General features: G+C 29.9%; 1 protein-coding gene across 5 annotated transcripts in view; it reads left to right on the top strand.

Annotated features, from left to right (window-relative positions):
• Window positions 1–13,712, top strand: part of LOC136080461 (uncharacterized) — a 66,456-nt gene extending 52,744 nt beyond the window's left edge. For 2 of the 5 annotated variants that reach the window (XM_065797110.1, XM_065797111.1), the window contains 2 exons: window positions 6,720–6,791; window positions 13,445–13,711. In XM_065797110.1, coding sequence (XP_065653182.1) covers window positions 6,720–6,790 — 71 coding nt within the window. In that variant the 3' untranslated portion in view covers window position 6,791; window positions 13,445–13,711. Of the gene's footprint in view, window positions 1–6,719; window positions 6,792–13,444 lie in introns of all 5 variants that reach the window. The other 3 variants (XM_065797114.1, XM_065797115.1, XM_065797113.1) reach the window with 2 other exon arrangements.
• Window positions 13,713–20,891: the final 7,179 nt, after the last annotated feature.

The raw sequence follows: 20,891 nt of genomic DNA, 5'->3' as shown, positions 1-20,891 counted from the left end.
GTTGTATATATGTTAAGGCAACTGTTATATCCTCGCCGGCTTCATCTGCTGCGCAAAAAAACCTGTCGGTAATAGGAGTTAGCCGAAGTGCGAGAAGATCGAAAACCATATTTATCGTCTGACAAAATTTCTAGACCAGGAAGTCAAAGATCTTGCTTATAACAGATAAAAGACTAATCGACTTTAGAAATTTAAAAAGTATTTTAAAATTAGTATTTAAAAATTGAAACTACAGGTGGCATTTTCCAGTAGGTAGGAAAACAAGGCTTAGTCAATTAATTGTTGAAAATTTAGAGAAAATTGAAGAGAGTTCTGAAGAACACCTTTCTAGGACTATGACAGAAATTTTTCTGGACCACAGTTCAATTAAAAAATAGTCTTAGAAATTAAAGCTGGAGTAATTGAATGTCTAGCAATAGATTAACCTATTTAACTACAATGGAGGAAGTATATCTATAAGATTCAAGAGTCTAATTAGGCGAAAAGTTCTCTTCGAACCGTTCAGCCTTATCCTTGGAAGAGGTGATAAAAGCAGTTTTATAAATGAGAAATAAAATCTTAGACCTATCTTTTTTAAGGACGCTGTTTAAGATTTTTCAAGAATCTCTAAAGCCGTACTTCTGAGGATACTAAATTTAGTGAACTGAGAATAATGGAGCTTGACTTACGATAGCACCTTTTTACATTAAGTTTCTGCAAACGTTGAACTTTAAACAAACGTTTATTTTTAACAGTGTTGTTAACTTTAATAAGCAAAAAAAAGGATTACAATTAGATATGGCAGCTGCACAAGAAATTGAAAACCATAGATTAGAACGAGGCTTGTTTTCGAATCGACAAGTAGTAATAAAAGCCTCAAATCATGCCTGGATCAAACAGGCGCATTTTTCAACGAAGAGAGGAAAGAAATCAAGGATAGTTACAAAGAGCATAATGAAAGTTTAAATCGCCTTTAGCTTTATGTTACTAGTAAGTAGTGAAATAATAGAGTTTGTCTGAAAAAAAGTAAAGGATGAAAGGTTTATAGAAATCATTGAATGGTTGGAACAACTTAGGAGAACGAGAAGAAACTGAACACGAAGAAGGGTCAATGACAAGACAAAATTTAAGGAGTGAAGATAAGTGATTGGTTTGTCTGGAAATTAAGTCACTAAGTGAACGATCTGAGTAAAGGATTTAGCAACATTTTTTTTTTTAAACATCTTCGCCTCCAACAAGGCTGCAGGCAACCACAAATTAAAGTTTGAACTTACTGAAAGAGAAAAGATGAAGATTGGAGAGCAAGAAAACGATTGACAGACGTCTTAAAGGATAGCATATTATATGATTCAGTGAAGCAAGATGAAGGAAGCAAATTCCAAAGAACTAATGTTCAAGGAAAAAAACTAGACGAATATGCGTTTTTGGAGCACTTAGGAACAGTCACCGAAAAAGGATGAGACTTAATTGAATGACAAGTAAAACGAAAATGAATTTTATTAGAAGGCACAAGAGACACTAGCTTTAAAAAGCAGTGCCAATTATAGTATTTGTAGAAAAAAGAAAGAGAAGCAACATTACGACGATGTGATAATGGTTGGAGGTTGGCTGCAAGAGCAGGTCCAACTATGTTTAAAATGCGTTTTTGTACCTTGTCAAAAAGAGAAAGGGCATCATTAGAAGATCCGCCCCAGATATGGTAACAGTATTCCATACAAGGCCGGATTTGAGATTTATCGAGCTCGTACTTCGGATTCTATTGTCTATCTCTAGACAATAGAATCCGAAGTAAGAAAGCGTCGAGCTCGATAAATAGATGCAACCTTAGCAGATGCTAATTTTTCAACTGATTTGATATATGGTTTCTAAGAAAGATTGGAAGTAAGAGTTAATCCTAGATGATGAAGGGTTGATGACTTATCGAGTACATTACCCTTTATAAATATAGGAAGATCTAAATTATTGCGATAACGATTGGCTGAAAAAAATTAAGTTTTATCTGTATTGAAGTTCGCCAGCCACTGTGAGCCCCATGCTGTAGCAGAAGAGAGATCCTTTTCAAGCTCAAATGCCCCCTCCAAGCAATTAGAGAGTGTTGATTTTATATCTCGATAAAAGGAAATGGTAGTATCATCAGCAAACAATACCACCTTAGATGTGAGAATATCTGGAAGATCGTTAATATAAATTAAAAAGAGTATAGGGCCAAGGATAGAAACTTGAGGAACCCCTGAAGTTACAAAATAAGAAGAAAAGTGCTGTCCGTCGAAGGCAACTTTTATACTACAATTGGAAAGAAAGGATTCAATAATCTTAAAGGTATTGCCAAATACACCATTAGAAGAAAGCTTATGGAGAAGACCAGCATGCCAAACTTTATCAAAAGCTTTTGAAATGTCAAGAGTAATGGTCTTAACCTCTCCACCTTTATCTAACGCACGATAAAACCAATCAGTTATTACTGTTAGCAAACCAGCTGTAGAACGAGAAGATCGAAATCCATATTGATAGTCAGAAAGTAAGTTATTAGATTCAAGATGAGAAATAAGGTGTTTGTTAATTAAAGATTCAAAAACCTTGCTTATGATAGGAAAAAGTCTAATGGGACGGTAGTTAGACGAATCAGATCGTTTTCCAGAATTTTTGAAGGTAGGGATTAGAGATGCCGTTTTCCAGCAGGCTGAAAAACAAGACTCTGATAAGCACTTGTAGAACTGTTTCGAGAGTATCGACGATAGCTCCAGAAAACACTTCTGCAAAACAATATCAGGTATGTTGTCTGGGCCACAAGCTGTAGAAGAATCTAGGCAGGAAATCACTTTAGACACAGAAGCTGGAATGATACGAATGTCAAGCAATGGATCAACCTGTTTGTTGGCAATATCAGGTAGAACGCAACTAGTGGAATCAAGAGATGATATTGATTAAAAGTTTTTAGCAAACAATTCAGCTTTGTGTTTAGGTGAGGTGAGAACCATAAAAGAGAGGTGGAATTAAAGATTTGCCCTTTTATTATTACTATTAAAGATTCTCCAGAAGTCACGAGACCTTAATTTTTGAGATGAGATACGAGATTTCATGACCAAAGAATAGCGGGCTTTTGCGTTAGACATAAACTTTTTATAATGGTTTCTAGCAGTAATAAACAGACGTCTGTTTTCTGGAAAATTGTTTTGCTGATAAATATGGAAGTAATGGTTTCGATTGGCAATCACAGCAGCACAGTGTGAGGAAAACCATGGAGGAGAGTGAGGCTTAACCTGAAATCGTCGAGAGGGAACAAAAGATTCCATGCCAGCCTGAACCCACGAAGTTATGTAAGATGCACATTTGTTGACAGGCAGACAAAAGATTTCTTCCCAAAGGCCATCACGGAGAAAATTACGGAAAGAATCCCAGTCAGCTTTACTGTAGTTGTAAGAGATACGATAATAGGAGGATTTAGGTGATGAAGAAGAATGAGATATTAGTTTTAGAGAGATCAACCTGTGATCAGAAGCATCTAATGGTGAATGAGAAGAAACTGAGCACTGACTAGGACCAGAAACAAGACATAAGTCGAGTAGAGAAGGTAAATGATTCGGGTTGTCAGGAAAGCGAGTTGGAAAGTTGACTTTTTGAGTTAGGGATTGAGAAAGGCAAAAACTGTGGGCTTTAATGCCTGCAGAATCACTGACACTATAGCCAAGCCAGTCAGATTGGTGAGCATTACAGTCATTGACAGCAACTATGTTAGCTGATGGATAAAGAGAGAGGGCTTGGTCAATACGATCAGAAATAACATCAAAAAGAGTGCAATCGTTAGATGAAGGAAAGCGATATAGAACAAAGAGAAAGGGAATAGAGTGAAGTGGTGCTAAACGAAAGCCCATAAAAGAGTAGTCTGTTGATTCAAACCTTGTTTCACAACAAATGGGTGAATTCTCACTAATGTAAATGCCCAGGCCAAGTATGTGACTATAAAAGTCTTTACCAATTAAAGGAAGATAACCGTCAACACTAAGATCGCAAGATGAGACAACCGAATTCAAGTTAGTCTCACAAAGAGGAAATAGGTTTGGTGAACTCTGCAAGAGATAAGACTCAACAGAAGAAAAGTTACTTCGAAGACCACGAGTATAAGTGAATGATAAGTTTAGAGAACTTGGTGATAATGATGGTTTTTTGTATTTTTTAGTTTTTGGTACTTTATTTATTTTTAAATTAGATTGAAGAACTTGACTCAAAGCATAGATTGTACTCAGAACACTGTTTAATAGCCCAAGCAATTGCCTTATTACTACTAACAAACCCTAATCCGTAACAAAGGGCTCCAAATGTGGCCTCTACAATGCCCATCAAAAGTACAAACAGGAACACCATTCATGCACAATATGGCACTGTTAATACTTAGATATTTTTCAGCTGTTGATGGAATCAGCCTCTCTGAGAGCTATCACAGAGTTCAGGAAATCTGACTACCAGCCGGCCTCAGAACCATAAAACTGAGTTTTAGAGCTGTACCTTCATTAGAAGATAATAGAATGAGTTGCCTAGTCATAAAAACAGAGACACAAGCAAAACCAATGCATTGAGTCAAGAAGATCCAGCATTCAACATCCTAAACTGAAAACAATGTATTAAAAATACATCTGCGCTAGTCTAATAGATGAAGAAGGGGTGCGAGACTGATCAACAGATAGAATCTGTTTACCTCTTAAGTCTTTGCCTAGGAGGCCTTCTTCAAGACAGTGGCCGGATGCATTTTACAAAAAAATGGTCAAAGTTAATTATCCCAGAAGCCATAACTTAAAGCTGCTTGTGTAGCCACAAAAATGCAAACTAAATACATTAACAAGAACATTATCTATGCGCAACATGGCGTTATTGAAAACTCTGATAACCCGTTCTTACACCCGTTCATGGAAGCAGTCTTTCCGAGAGATACAGCGAAGTTCCGAAAACCTTATTACAATCAAAGTTTTAGAATTGTACCCTTTTTAAAATTTATATATTTTCCCTTAAAGTCATTGTTTCTTAGGCCGTTTAAAATACAGTACCTGGATGCAGTTATTAAATTCTTAAATTAAGTTATTTTATTAGGGCCTCATTTCTAGTCTTTACTTAACCAAGAGCCCTATTTCAGGAGAACTTAAAATTGGAGTTTACTTCTTCTTGCCTGGGTTGCATGATATTAGTAGCAGAGTAATCTTGAAGATCCTAAACCTGACTTAACCTAAAATTTTTGATTCTTACGTTTACTTAACCGTGAGGGATTTATGTGCGTTCTTTTGTGAACTGTGTGTTCTATTGTCACATGTTTCGTATTCAAATGACTGGAAAGAATCATAAAAACCGCTAACAATGCCCCAAGTGGTAATATTTGTACAGAAAATGTCACAAAGAAATCTTTAGCTTAAACCAGATTCTTGGATTTTAAACGAAATATTTATGAATAGTGGAAGGAGTTTTTTAAAAAATAGTGGAACGAACATCAAATGGAAAGTTTATTGAACAAATTTATAGCAGAATCGAATATTCGTTTAATAAATAGTAATAATCTTGTAACAAATTTAAACCCTAATTGATTATTGTAAAGAACAATATTCATATATTGTATTTTTAAAACAAAGATTATATAAGAAATATAAGCGTACTCGCCTACTTGCACATTTCAAAACATACTGTATAAAACATATTGTTTTTTCTTAGTTAAAATAACATGTTTTATACAGTATATTAAAAACATATTTAACAAAAAAAATATGTTTTTAACATACTGTGTGAAAAAAAGAATTATGTTTTTAACTTAGATAAATCATAGTTTTTTTTATTTAAACGACCAAAAAGAAAAAATTGTTTGAAAAGAGTGTAAGTATTCGTTCGTCTATAACCAAAATAAAATGTATTTAGTAAAGTAATATAATTTTCAAAATATTAACTTAATTGTTCAACAAGTCCTAACTTTCGATAAAATCACTAAATTGGATCTGATGATTATAGTAATGGCTTAACCCATCAACAAAATAAACTTTTGGTAACCATTGTCTAGAAGTTTTGTTTTGAAGTAACTTATTAAATGCGGCAATATATAATAAACAAAACTGATGAAACAATTTCTATAGAAATGTTAATGATAAATCTTATTTTAAGAATAAACAAAAACAACTTTAAAACAACATTTTATTAAAACTCTTATCCTTTAAATCGTGTAAAGAATTTTAATAACTGCCTGCTTAAGTGTAGGTGCATATAAATTATTTTGTAAAATAAACTTTGAATATTAATAGCTTTTAAGAAAAATAGCATAAAAATAATTACATATTGCAGGCTTTCTAATATTGTTTAACTATTGTAATTTTATCTTGGTATATTCGAGAACTTTTATTAGTTTCTTAATGATTTTCAATAACTTTTTAAACATTAAGTTATTAATAACCTACAATTTAAGACAATAATTAATTAGATTTTATCTTGACGTTGGAGCACAAAAAAGACGTGTTTTTTTTAAGTACTGATTGATGTTTAACAATGTCTTTTTATTAAATTAATTTTTTTGCATTTTAGCTTTTTAACATTAAAAATAAAATTTTTCTTGTATTTATATTTCCGCGAATATTATTTTGGCTTACATTCCAATTATATTATCTATATATATTTTAAACTATATTTTTATTATTTTTCTTTTACAAAAGAATAACTCATATAGTTTTTATCTCTACTGTGTTTTTTATTATAATATATTGATATTACTTTTACAGTTCATTCTTCAAAAGTTCCTATTGTCGTTATGTTTATTTTTGTAACTTTTTATCTTGGATTACCATTTTAAGGTACTATATACTTTTTTAAATACTTAACTTAAAATTTTATTGACTTTTTGTATTGCATCACGTGTATGCTGTTGTTATGGAAATCTCTAGTTCACGTTTTTATTTTTTAGTATCCATGCCATAAACCAAATGAAAAAAAAATTGTTAATCATTAACTATCAATATTTAGTTTTTTCAGTAATGTTTAGTTATTTTATTGGCAACATTGTCAATAGCTTTTAAACATGTTTTCCTTTCTTGTAGCAAATTTAGATTTTTATAACCCTAACCCTAATTCGGACAAAAATTCCCACCACATATTTTATTAAAATAAAAAAGCCTTGTTATATTTTGCAATGTTTAATTATCTCTTAACAACCAAGGAATAATATTTTATTTTATTTTTTAACCCTAACCCTCATCAAGTCTAATAATTTCCTAATTATCTATACGGGAGAGATTCTGTTTTATATAGCCAAAGTCTTAAAAAAGATTTTGCTTATTCTCAAGAAACGGATTTTCTACAAAAAAGATCTATGTTATTGGATGAACATTTTCCTTCACACAAATTATGTTATTGAGACTTCTTTTTCAGTGGCAATTCTACAAGTAAAATGAGGGGAGGGGGTGAGTTCCTACTGATTTCTAAATAAAAAAATAAAGCTCCTTAAAGTGGTCCTTTACTAATAAAACCAAAATTTTAAAAATACACTCATATTTTTTGATTTTCATATAAGAAATAGTATTTTAAAGCACAGTAAAGGAAAAAAAATTATAAACTTTTTGTTTTTTGGTAAAAATTTTGGGTCCATAAACCCTAAAAATGAACTACACAATGCGATAAACAGCCTTTAAACTAATAATGGTATGATCATGAAATTTTCACAGCTTTTTAATATCAGATGATAATACTCACCCTGCCAAAATCAAATAATTAAACAAACTATTGAAGCTTTTGTAAGAAAACCCGTTTAAGGCCTAAAAAAAAGCCCTGGAAACGCTTAAAACCTAGACCTTATTTTTAGAGCCAGTTAACTAACATGAATTCTTTTGGTAAGGTGAATGTGCATATATATAATAAGCAACTTCTGAAAATTTCAACGCAATCAGACAAACCAATCTCAAGATATTTATCGCAGCGCGCGAAAAACTCATATATTGAGAAAAACATTATTAAAAATTTTTAATGAAAAAAAAAAATTAAATATATAAAAAGGTCAAAAAATTATTGAAAAACAAAACGACTTGAGCCTAATTGAAAACACAGAAAAAAGAAAAATGTGAAAACTCTAATATTTGAAAAACATTTAACCAGTATAAGATATTTAAATTAATGAAAATAAGCTTGAATATAAAAAGATAATATACAATAACTACGTTACAAAATACAATAACAGCCTTAACATAAATTTAATTTTAAAAATAACAAAAAACTAAAATCTCAAAAACTCCTGCTTCATAAGCATTACTATATCTGTAAAACCTTTTTATTGTGCACGAAGCTTTCTTCTTTGTTTTATTGAGTCAAGCGACTTTTTTTCCATTATCTTTATTCTTTCTTGGCCTTTTTTGGTACAGTACTGAGTAGCAAATGTACCTGGTGTAACATTTAAATATTCAAATATGTTCAATATACCAGAAATACCATCATTAAATGAAATTACTGCTGATGCAACACTTATTTCTAAAGTGATACGGCAATCAAAAATCTCTTTAGTGCAACGCTTCCAAATGGTAGCATTAATGGACTCATTTGAGTTTTGAGTTTTGAGTTTTTTAAACATCTATTAAGAAGCTTATTATCACTAAGGTCAAGTAAAACAGAAATTTTAGCCCTAATAATAATTGGTATTCCAGATTTTTCCTTGTAAGTTTTGGTGTTATTAATTTTATCACACTGATATTTACACCAAGAGTCATTAGTTTGAGGACACATGTAGTGTCGTAATTCCAAACTCAAAGCATCTGAGCAGTGAAACAAAACAGCACCAATTGCTTTTTTTCATTTGGTAAACTGTTGAACCAGTACCTTTCCGCACTGCAATACCATAACAATTTTGAAGTTTATTATTCAACTTATTAGTTAATCGACCTTTACCTCCTAATAATTTGCCATCTGCCAATTTGGTTTTGTCGGTGGATTTGAGTTTATATAGTCTATTACCAACTTGTTTTTGCACATGTCCTACACATTCTAATTTTTCAACAATTAAACCTGGGAAGGGATCACTTTTTAAAACCTCAGCATGTGCTTTGGAATCCTCGTCTCCAATGTAATGAGTATATCGAAGTCCCCTTTTGTCTATAGATTTCATAAAACAATCTACAACTCCAGAAATTTCCATAGATCCAGCAGAACCTTCGTGATTATTTAAACGATCATAAGTTTTCAAAAATTCTCATAAAGTTCTGGATTGCTATGTTTTCTGTATTCCCATGATGTACAGGCATTGCATAGTTTTAAAAGAACTCGATAGTCAACACATTTCCCTGAGTCACTAGCAATAATGGTAACAACACCATTAAGTGAGGGAATGACCCCTTTTTAGCCAAGTTCCATCACAGGAATCAACAACATCAGCTACCACATTAATATCAAAATTATTTGGTTGGATATTGTTGTTAAGATATCGAAATTCATTTGCTGCATTTTTCATTTTCACATCAGCTACACTTTGGTATATGATATGAATTTTATCTTGAATATCATTAAATGCTTTTATGTTCATTGGAGGAGGTAAGTTCATTAGACCACAAAATTTTTCCAAACCAGAATAACCTTTTCCTATTTCTCTCATTGCAACAACAGATCTAAAATTTATTTTAAATGGTGACATTCCTGGACCTTGCTTTTCAATCTCTTCGCTAAAATAAAAAGACTGTTTCCAATCACACGAAGATATTGTACAAGAAATGTTTAAAAACACAGCCAAGCCTTTCTTATTTGATAAATCAGTTGAGATTTCAATTGAATTATTATGGCATTGTGGGCAATGTCCAATCAAAGTAACAATTGATTTTAAAATGTCTGTGTCAATAAGTATAAAGCATGAAGGCAATTTAATTGAATCATTAAATTTTGCATTACTATTTTTACTGCTATGTGAAAACTTTTTAGAAGTTGCTGATGTCAAGATTTTTGATTGAGTTGAGTTAGTGGTTTCCGATTTAGAAGTTAAATTGATGCTGACTGTTGATGCTGAGGAAAATAGAAATCCTCTAAAGTATTTTTTTTGAAAATCCTGTTACCACCTGGTTTCTTTCTTAAATTTGAATCACATTTATTTTTCCCATAATAAAAATAAACACGAGGCAAATAAAGTAATACGAGGCTGATTTTTCTATTAGTAATACATGTAAACACAGTAATTGTACTTAAAAATCATGGTTTATAAAAAGCCATGATTTTTAAGTACAATTACTATGTTTACATATATATTACTTATAGAAAATAAATATGAAACAGTTCTGGCACCAGTGTCAAAAACAAAAGTAAATGGCGCAACCTTCTAAAACACCCTTATTTTCTATTATAAACAACCCGTTGCTAAGGCCGTTGCTAAGAAAATTGTTTAACTACACTGTGAAACTTGCTATTTTAAAGCATTTTAAAGCTCACTCCCTATAATGATCTATATATGTTTGGAATGTAAAATGTTTGGGCTTCAAGAATATGCAATTTTTAAAAAACCGATTTTTTTTGATTTTTTTTAGTATAGGACCACCTTAAAACTAAAACTTACCCGACTGCATTGTGTCGAATAACCCACTAGCCGAATAAATTCGTAAAACAAAGACCAACTATAACTTCAAAATCACCTTCTTTAAGGCTAGGGGGGATGAGACTGGAACACCCGCACACACCCCCGTAATGTCGCCTTTGTTATCAACTTGCGTTGTCAACAACAATTATTTTCATTTAATTGATATAGGCTTCAAATTTATAAAACAAGCTTTTATTAATTATTACGTTTTAAAAACATAAATGCTTATATATTTAGAATTAAAAATTAGATGTTATCAAATGAATATTCAAAATATTGGCAAAAAATTTGCATACAACTGACTGAAAGCAACCTGCATAGCAAAATGTGCATTAAGGATATGACTTATATTTTATAAATTTTATATTAGTTTCTATTGCTATTGTGATACAATAAGAGAAAATCAACACTTAAACACCAAAAACAACACTTAAACACAAAAACAAAATTTAGTAAAAATTCATCGTCTTCATTTACTCTTGAGATAACAGCTTTCATTATTCTTAGCATTAACGTTTTTTTAAAAATCGCTTCTAATAATTTTTTCAAGTCATTGAGTATTCTGAGCTACAACTTGAGAAGGATATAGGATATTGTATCATTCTTTTTTATAGCTGACGATATAAGCTAAATAATTTAAACACTGAAAGTTATAAATTAGTAGATGATCAGAGTTAAAAACCTTGGCATTGTCTCAAAGCAACAAAGAAGTTTATGACCATAACCTTATTGAGTCAATTGATCTTTTTTGGTATATTATACTAATAGTTAAATTTAATCTAGCACTTAAAGAATAAATCTATTTTTCCTTGTCTTGTATATAATTCTAAACTACTTGCCCACAATATAAAAGAAGAATTTGACGAATTTGATGAATTATTTAAAATTGAAACATGGAATAGATATATATCTTAAAAGAAAGAATACATCAGAATCAACAGAAGGTTCAAGTAATCAAAAAATGCAATGTTCAATAACAAGTTTTACAGTTCGAGAGTCTAGAGAGTTGTTAATATCAAAATATGCAGCCAAAGATGGATTTTCAATTAATCAAATAATAAATTCGGATGCTACTAAATCATATTTGTCATCACGCCGTCATCAAATGCCTTAATCAAGATCAACAGTTTGCGAAGACATTAAAAAATACTACGAAGAAGTTTCCAATGAATTTGTGTTAAAAATTCAAGAGTCTAAAGTCATGGGGAAGAAATTTTGTACAATAATTGATGAATGGACTGATAATACATTCAAAAGTTATTTAAATATTAAAATTCACAACGAATGAAAAAATATACCACCTCGATGCCATTTAAAAGTCAGTTTTGTTACAATCATGGAATAAATTTAGATATTGTTGGCTGTTTATATCAAAAAAGTCGTGAAGAGATGGATGAATGTAATGATAATGTTGAACTTGATGATGAAGATGAAGATTTTGATGAAAAAATAGATTTTGATGAACAAGAAAGCTCTTTACGAATGGAAAAATCCTACTTTGATGTTATATCAGTTGGTCGAAGAAATGTGCGAAAATTTCAAAAATCTCCATTGAAAATTGCTCGCTTTAAAGAAAATGTCCAAGAAACAACAGGAAATGAGTTAACTCTATTAATTGACTGCAAGACAAGATGGAATAGTGTACTTCCTATGTTGTAGAGATTATATGAACTGAAAGAAATTTTAAAATCTAAAATAATTGAATTTGAAGGTTCAAATGATGACAGCATTAAAACTAAAGTTAAAGACATAATAGATTATTTGATTCCTGTTGAAGAAGTTATTAAAAAATTAAGCTCTAAATGTTGGAATTTGATGGTGGTAGAAGGATCATTTATCTATTATACAACACACTCAACGCACAGGAAAGTGATATTTCGCAAAAAATGCTCGAAAATTTAAAAACTCGAATTGATTGACGAAGAAATGTTGATTAAATATTAACATTGATTTTTCTTCACACTGGCGATTATCCAAAGGAAAATGATTATTTTAAATATTCGTCAAAATTAAGTATTAGAAAAAAAATTCAGGAACTCAATACAAGACTATTTGCAGAATCATTGTTGGAGGAAAATGATGATGAAAATGATTCAAATGCAGCATCCAAGCTTGATGACACTATCAACCACTTTGTAAACCATCCGAAAACAATCAAAACTTCGATCGAAAATTAAATTAAGGCGTTTGAAGGAACAAAAGAACGTACAGATAAACTTCAGATGATCTACGATGCCTTATTAATTGTGCAAGCAACATCAACAGACGTTGAAAGAGTCTTTCCTGTAGCTGGAAACCTCAAGACAAAACTTCGTAATAGAATGAAAGAAGAAAAATTGAATAAGCTTGTATTCTTAAAATATCGCTTCTTAAATAAAAGCTAAAATTTGAATTGAAATCAATTGATTTTTTTCATACATTTTACTATTTGGTATTTGTACAAATATTTGGGGGGTCACTATTTGGAGTATTTGGTATTTGTACAAATATTTGAGGGGTCACTATTTGGAGTATTTGGTATTTGTACAAATATTTGGGGGGGTCACTATTTGGAGTATTTGGTATTTGTACAAATATTTGGGGGGTCACTATTTGGAGTATTTGGTATTTGTACAAATATTGAAAACCCAAATATTTGGCATCCTTAGTTATAATATTCAATAATTTTTCGAAACTTCCATGTTAATATGTAGATTAAAGGTTGAATTAAAAATAGTTTAAAAAAAAAAAAGATCAATATATGTTTGTGTACGATTAAAATTTCATAAACTTTCATAAACATTTAAAGTTTCATAAAAACTATTCCTTTTTTAAAAAAAATTATGTTTTTTAACATTTTGAGAAAATTTAAATTTTTTGTTAATAGCCTCAAGTATTCTAAAATTACGTTATCATTTTCAATTTTTTTAGGTTAAGAAGACAACCACGAGTAAGTCCCTAGCAGCTAAGTGGTGTAATGGACTTGCATTTATTTTTAAAATGCATAGGATTCTAGCGAGCACTTTATTTTATAAAGCACAATTTTTTTAAATTAATTATTTTTACCCACAGTCAAGCGCACGCAAATACCAGGTTGTTTAACTTTCTTTAGATTTTATAAATATTTGCGGTGTGATAACTTTTTGTTTTAGTTTTTGTGTCAACCTAAGTCATATGAATATTGTTTTTTCGAATAATATATTATTGTTTGTTGTTTATATATATATATATATATATATATATATATATATATATATATATATATATATATATATATATATATATATATATATATATGTATATATATATATATATATAAATATATAAAATAATATAAAAATAATATAAAAAAATTTTCTTCTAAAAATTTTTTTTCGATAGTAAATACTTGGAGCTAACTAGCCCCATGAAAGTTTTGCCAACTTACCCTAGAATCCCTTATTCAATAAGTAGTCTATAGATCCTGAAAAACAACTACTACTAAAAAAAAAAAAAATGAAATAGCATATCGATTAAGGGTAAAATATTTTTCAACAACTTTTTTTCATACAGTAAACTTTTTCATACAATAAACAACTTTCTTTACAAAGGTAGCGAGGTTCTTATACTTATATTTTTTGTACAAAAATCACATAAAACCCAAAACATTTTCTATGCAAAAAGCGGGCATCCTTACAATATTTTTTTTTATGTTTCATGTTTTGCCATATAAATATATAAACTTGAATTTGTTTATTCATAAATCAAAATTAACAAACAAAACAGTCATATAATGTAATGTATATATAAACTCTGACGGAGTGGCGCAGCACCAGAAACTTTATAATGACATATATCGAAACACACAGTGTTTGATTAGCTTTGAAAGTGCGTCAAATCGACTTTTAAAAATGTTAGTAGAGTATGCATTGACTACGTTTGCTGGTAGCCCATTCCAGTTATTATCAACTCAATTAGTAAAAATATTGTTTTATTCTTGGAAGACTTTCACAATTTGCCGTGTTAATCGTTGATTTTTTTCACGCAGAATATACCCTGATCGCGATTGCACATGTACTTGCGGAACTATAAAGTTAACTTTTTCTATTCCGCTTGTAATTTTATACTGCTGAATCAGGTCGCACCTTTTTTGTTGCTCTTTTAGAGTGGTAAGATTAAGAATGACCAGTCTATCCTCATATTTTTTATGGGTAATTTTTCTTATTGTTTTGTTTGCTCACTGTTAAATGCGTTCAAGTGTTTTTATGTCACTTTTTAGGTAGGCAGACCAGGCTTGGATAGCATAATTGAGATGAGGTCTAATATATGTTTTGTAATGTACGTTTAACATTATCCCTCTAGTGTTAATTAGTTATTTAACTCTGACAAGTACTTGATTCGATCTAGCTGCTTCAGCTTCTAGTTGATGCTTAACCTTTAGGTTGTTTAGTCACGTTTAATAATTGTTGTCAACCACTGACGACAATTATTGAACAATATCAAGCATTGATTAAAGGTGCACTAACTTATTTGAATGACCATGCAGGACTTTACATTTGTCGAGGTTGAAAAAAATGAGGTCATCTTTAAGACTATTCGACTAATTTAGATTCCATGTCTAATTGTAGTTTCATTGCAATAACCTCTAAGATCTTCCTGTCATTAGCAGAGATATTTATATGATGTGATATGTTGTCTGGAAGATTATTTATATTATTTATAAATATAAAAAATAGAAGTGGACTTAACACTGAATCTTGTGCAACTCGGCTAGTAGCATTTACCTAATCAGAATTGTTATTGCTGATAACCATCCTCCGTTTTTGTTTACTTAACCAACCTTTAATTTAATCCAGGAGTGCACCGTGTATGCCATATGCTTTAAGTTTTAGAATAAGACGCTGTTGAGGTACTTAGTTGAAAGATTTAGCAAAGTCTGTGAAAGTTACGTCTATGGCGTAGCTTTAATTTAGCGTTTCTGCTAAGATGTCACGTGCCTATAATAGCCGCGTCTTGGAAGAAATCCAAGTGTAGAATTTGTTAAGAGTCTATTTTCAAAGCAATTTTTAATGATTCTTGTGTATAAAACTTTTCATTTTCAGGGTGTCAATGTAGAGGAAACCGACCTGTAGTTTAAGCAATTCCATCGGCTTCCATTTTCAAATATAAGAGTCTTTGATAGCTTTCATAGGTTATGGACTCCGCCATCAATCAATGATTTTTTAAAAATCATTGACAGTGGCCTGACTAACGAAGTAACACAGTATTGAAGGACACAGGGATCTATGTTATCATTGCCTTTTGACTTTGTCTCATAAATCTCTTCTAGCTTTTTCTGAACAGATTTAGTTGTTATTTCTGCCAAATTCAAGATACATACCATTTCTATTTGGATCTCAAAAGTTAGTATATCATGAAAGGGTTCAACAACAATTTCAGACTGGAAATATACGTTAGGTAAATGAGAATTTTATGACTGTCTATTGTAAGATTTCGATTGTTGTCTTCCAGTGACTTCACCGTTTAATTTCCAATGACTACTCCGTTTCATAAAACTCCCAGATGATTCAATAGAAAAAAACAAGTTGCAACGGACATTCTGTAAAAACTGTTTCAATTCTATTTACTTTTCATTTACTCATAGCTATATTAGTTCTTGTAACACTGCTTCGGCAACCACTTATCCGTCAAGACTAACGTGTCTTGACGGATAAGTGGTTTATCTTTAAGCAATTAATAATGAGCAAGCCACTTTATATTAAATTCTAATAAATACACAAGTACCTATTCAATGCTTCGAAAGCTTGGAGTGCGGAAAGTTTATCAATTAAATATTTATAATATTCTTTTGTTCATGTTTAGATTAAAATACTATAAGCTGTCTAATACTTTTGAAGACCTTTTCTTTATTATAGATTATAAATATAAAATAAAACAATATAAATTCTCAATAACATTCCGAGGGCCACATTTGAGAACTCATTTTTCCCTAATAATAGTAAAACTACAATTTTAATTCAAACTTTAAAAAGTACCTTAAAAAAAGAGTTGCTTGATTATGATGTCAGGGTTAGGGTTAGGCTTGATTATGACGTATCTCAAATTCTATTTTGTTATTAGTTTTTTATTTTATTCTCTTTTATATTTCAACTTTACCTTTTGTTAAAAAGTGATATCACTCTTTACATCATTACTTATATTTGAATTTTAGTTTTATTGTATTTTAAAAAATGTAACACTTGTTATTTAAAAAGTTTTAATATTATTTTACTGAGATTGTAAGGCTTAATATGTAAATAATGCAACAAGATGAAAAGACTTTTGCCTTCTTCCCGCTTTTGTCACATCTTAATTAAAAAATATTGTGAATAATTTATTATGAAGATGACTAAATGTACATATGTAAATAAATGAAAAATTCGCTTTAGGCTTCTGTTTGAGTTGGTTTTAAAGATTTAATTCTGTTTGACTTGGTTATAAAGAATAATTTTGAAGCAGTTTGCAATTTCATTCTTATACTTAACAACTGCTGATCTTACAACCTTATCTAGCTTACAACCTTAGGAGACTTTTACGATAGTTCCAAATAAAGAAGTGTTGCTCTAAAATCACACGCTAACGGAAAATTTGTGGAAGCTCAAGACGGAGGAAAGGGTTCCCAAGGTGCTGAAGTTGGTGAACCCAACTAATGGGAAAGATTCCTTACTATTTAATTGTGATTGACATAAATATCTAAGTTCAGCCTATTGTAATCTAAATCAAAAACAAGTTTTTTTATAAATAAGATTGAATTTACTTGAAGCTGACCAATTAATAAGTAAAAATAAGTGCTTTTTTTTATTCACCTGGCCTACAATCTCATTCGTACAATCTTTTATGTACTTCTTATTATAAAACGTGTCCACGAAATAAGTGTAATAGTAAAGTTTATTGCTGTCGCCAGGAGTATACTAGTTTCTTTTTTTATATTATTCCATTGCCAGTTTGCTACAACGGTTTACTGATAAATCAATCAAAAGCGCATGTCTACAATCACTTGATTTTGTAAGAGTTAAAAGACGTTTTTCTAAACACTCTTTAACATATATTTTATCAGGAAGTTGGAGAAATATAGCGTGCTGATTTTTCCCAAATAACTTGCTAAATCAAGACTTTTTTTGAAGTTTTGTTTTGTGTACTTAAATTTCCTATCTGCTTTTCCTCTATACGAGGCCCATCTGATTTTCCAATCTGGTTTTCCTATCTGCTTTTCCTCTGCTTTTTCTATTTTTTCTAAATTTTCCTATCTGCTTTTCCTCTATATTTGACAATAAAAAACACAAAAGCTAATGATTTTAATTGATTTAAGTTTCATCGTCTTCAAAAATACAGAATTTTTAGAGATATAATTGTCAAACAACTTTCTGCAGCGAGTTCTTGCACTTTTTTTTTTGAATTTCAGAACGATTGGGCACTTTTTGTGATTTGAAAGAATAACGACCACGTTTATTTTGAACTTTCACAATAAAACTATAAGAAAATCCTTATGTTTTTGTGCGTTACCTTTATGAGACACTTGGGTTACTTATTACACTCTTAGCCTGTTTTCTAACCAGTTTTATATCTTGAAAAACTTCCTTTTTCTCTACTTTTATATTTGTGTTTAATCGGCTTTGTCCGGAAAAAAACCTTAAATAACACTAATGGTGTCGGAATGTATTTGCAACTTTTTTGCTATTGAATTGTAGCTTCTATTCGGATTTTCTGCTTATTGTGCAAAATTCTTTTTCTAAAATCTGTTTTGTCATTTTTAAAACTTATTTTAAGTTAATTGGAAAACTTATATATTTTTTGAAATCATTGAATGTTGCCAACAGAATACAAATACATCTAAAACTATACTTATACTATTGTATGTGGTTAAGCACTGAAAAAAAAAATCTATTTAGTCTTTCACATTTATATCGTGTTTACGTTTTACACGGTGGTAAATTTGCGTTAAAAATCACCCACTGTAAAATCCAAAATAACATGTCTACCTCGAAAATTTTCCCGCTTTTATTAAGATATATTAAAAATATTCACTAAATAAGGTTATTCTAAAAATATTAAGTAGACAGATATATAACAGAATTTGATGAAGTTTTTCAAAAAAAATTTCAGAAAACACACAATTATAAGTATTTTTATATGTTATTTCTAAATTTTTTATCGAACTGTATCAATTTTGGAATCAAAAGTGGTACACGTTGCTCAGATTCCTTCAACGAAAAAGGTTTAAAAACTAACTTTTATCAGTAAAGGTGCTAGAAATTGCGTGTTTTGAATTTAAAACTTGTATTTTTAAATAATAAAAATAAGCTAAGATTCTCAAAAATGTATTAAAAAAAATTTGGAAAATAATAAACACCATGTTGTAAACTTCAAGGAAATATTAAAATGCAAAGGAAAAGAATCGAAGTATTCATCCATTAAACAAAAATTAAAAACAGATCTACAAAAGTCAGAAATGGTGTTGACAGATACAGCTAGCTATGTAACTTTTGTGCAAACTTTTTACATGCCTTGTCATTTTCTGATATCAACTTATCATTCTGATTTTTGATACCGTAAACCTATAACAGACAAAGAATGCCTTCACAGTTTATGTTTCTTACAATTTGTGCTATTACATTAGGTTTACATCAAGTCTGTTTCAATTCTAGAGAGTGTTTAGAAGAAATATCTCAAATAAGACATTTTATTTATAATGAAGCCTGTGAAATGCAAAATATGTATCAACATTATTGTTATACATCTGTAAATGCAGGATTACTGTAAAACTGAAATTACAGATGCATAATTATTTTTGAATCTCTAAATAAACACAATGCAAAAAATGAATGATCGATGAATCAAATTATAACTCAACTATAACGCATCCATTAACTATATACCATTAACTATACATAAAATTAGTAAAATCCTTTTTCAAAATCTATTACTTACTTGCAAACATACTTGTAAATATTGTGAACTTGATCAAAACTTTCAAACTGAAGAACGAATTTCAGCTTGTGGTGACATTTTTTTGAATTTCTTTTATTTTTTGTTTTAGACAGTAAGAACAGATGAATAACTAAATTACAATAAGTAACTTGAATTGAGCTTCGTAAAAACGGTTATTTAGGTAGCCACAAATTTTAGTAAAAACATGTTATGATATCAGAACTTTTAACCAGTTTAGGAGAAAAAGAATGTCAAAATGAATGCATTTAATTCTTAAAGATTGGGTTTCGTATATTTTTATTTAATTTCTATCAAATCAAAATTTATTTGTTAATCATCAAAATAAACAGAAAGAATTTCTCTCACAGAAAAAAGTATTTACCTCAATATTCCACATTCTTATACAAACAAACTGATATAACTATTTCCATATTATCATTTATTTTATCCCTAATAATCTTTTTAAAAGTTTGTGCGGCAATAAAAACAGCCAATTTTTTCACCATTCAGGTATTAAACTCTTTGTTGACAAGATATCAAGCAGAAGAATCACCATCAAAAACTTCAGTCGTATATCTTCGAGTAAATAACTTATGATCAGTTTGGAAAACATTACAATCCTAATTTTTTCTAAATAGCCAACAAAATTAATCCCATTAAAACCAATCGGTTCCCAATATTTTGTTCGACTTCTGAATTCCCATTGATTAGTATTTCGGAAGTTTCATTTCATTTTGCATCTCAACTCAGTCGTGATAATTTATACTTTCAACTTTGGAGGACGCCGTTTTGAATGAAAAATTGATTTTATGATATATATAAATACAGGACAATGTTTAATACAAAATGATAATATCTTTATCCCAATGATATACTATATAAACTAGATGTCTAACTTGTGCAACTTTATTGGACAAAAAATGAAGCCGCTTTTTTTGTTTATAAGTATAGTCCGCGGTTTATAAAAAGGACAAAAGCTGAAGCCGATTTGTGGAATAGAAGTTAAAACTGCAAGTCAAAATTTTCCAATAACTTAAAGATTTTATATAATAAATTAAAATTTCAAAAACAAGTTTTAACAATTATAAAATACTGATAAAATTTTTTTATGAGCCTATGTTTATTAAAAAGTATTTTAAACTCTTCTATTCAAAACATTAATCTCTTTCTAATCGAAATATATTTAGGAATTATAAATTATTATTTTACAAGTATTCTCATTTCCTCCTAACACTTTTACAAAAATAGTATTTATATTTAAAATATACTTACTTCATTTATCTTTATCAAATTCCTTTGACTCGGTCCACACAGTCATATTTACGATGTAGGAAAAAAAGTAATTATGGTAGCTTCTTAGTTTGATAAAGTATCTACAAGTAAATCTAAATCTTAATATTTATACTTTTTCTGGCTAGATTTTCAAAAAGAA

Source organism: Hydra vulgaris, chromosome 05 (assembly GCF_038396675.1).
Source record: "Hydra vulgaris chromosome 05, alternate assembly HydraT2T_AEP".
Classification (NCBI taxonomy): domain Eukaryota; kingdom Metazoa; phylum Cnidaria; class Hydrozoa; order Anthoathecata; family Hydridae; genus Hydra; species Hydra vulgaris.
This window is presented reverse-complemented; position numbering and strand designations above follow the sequence as displayed.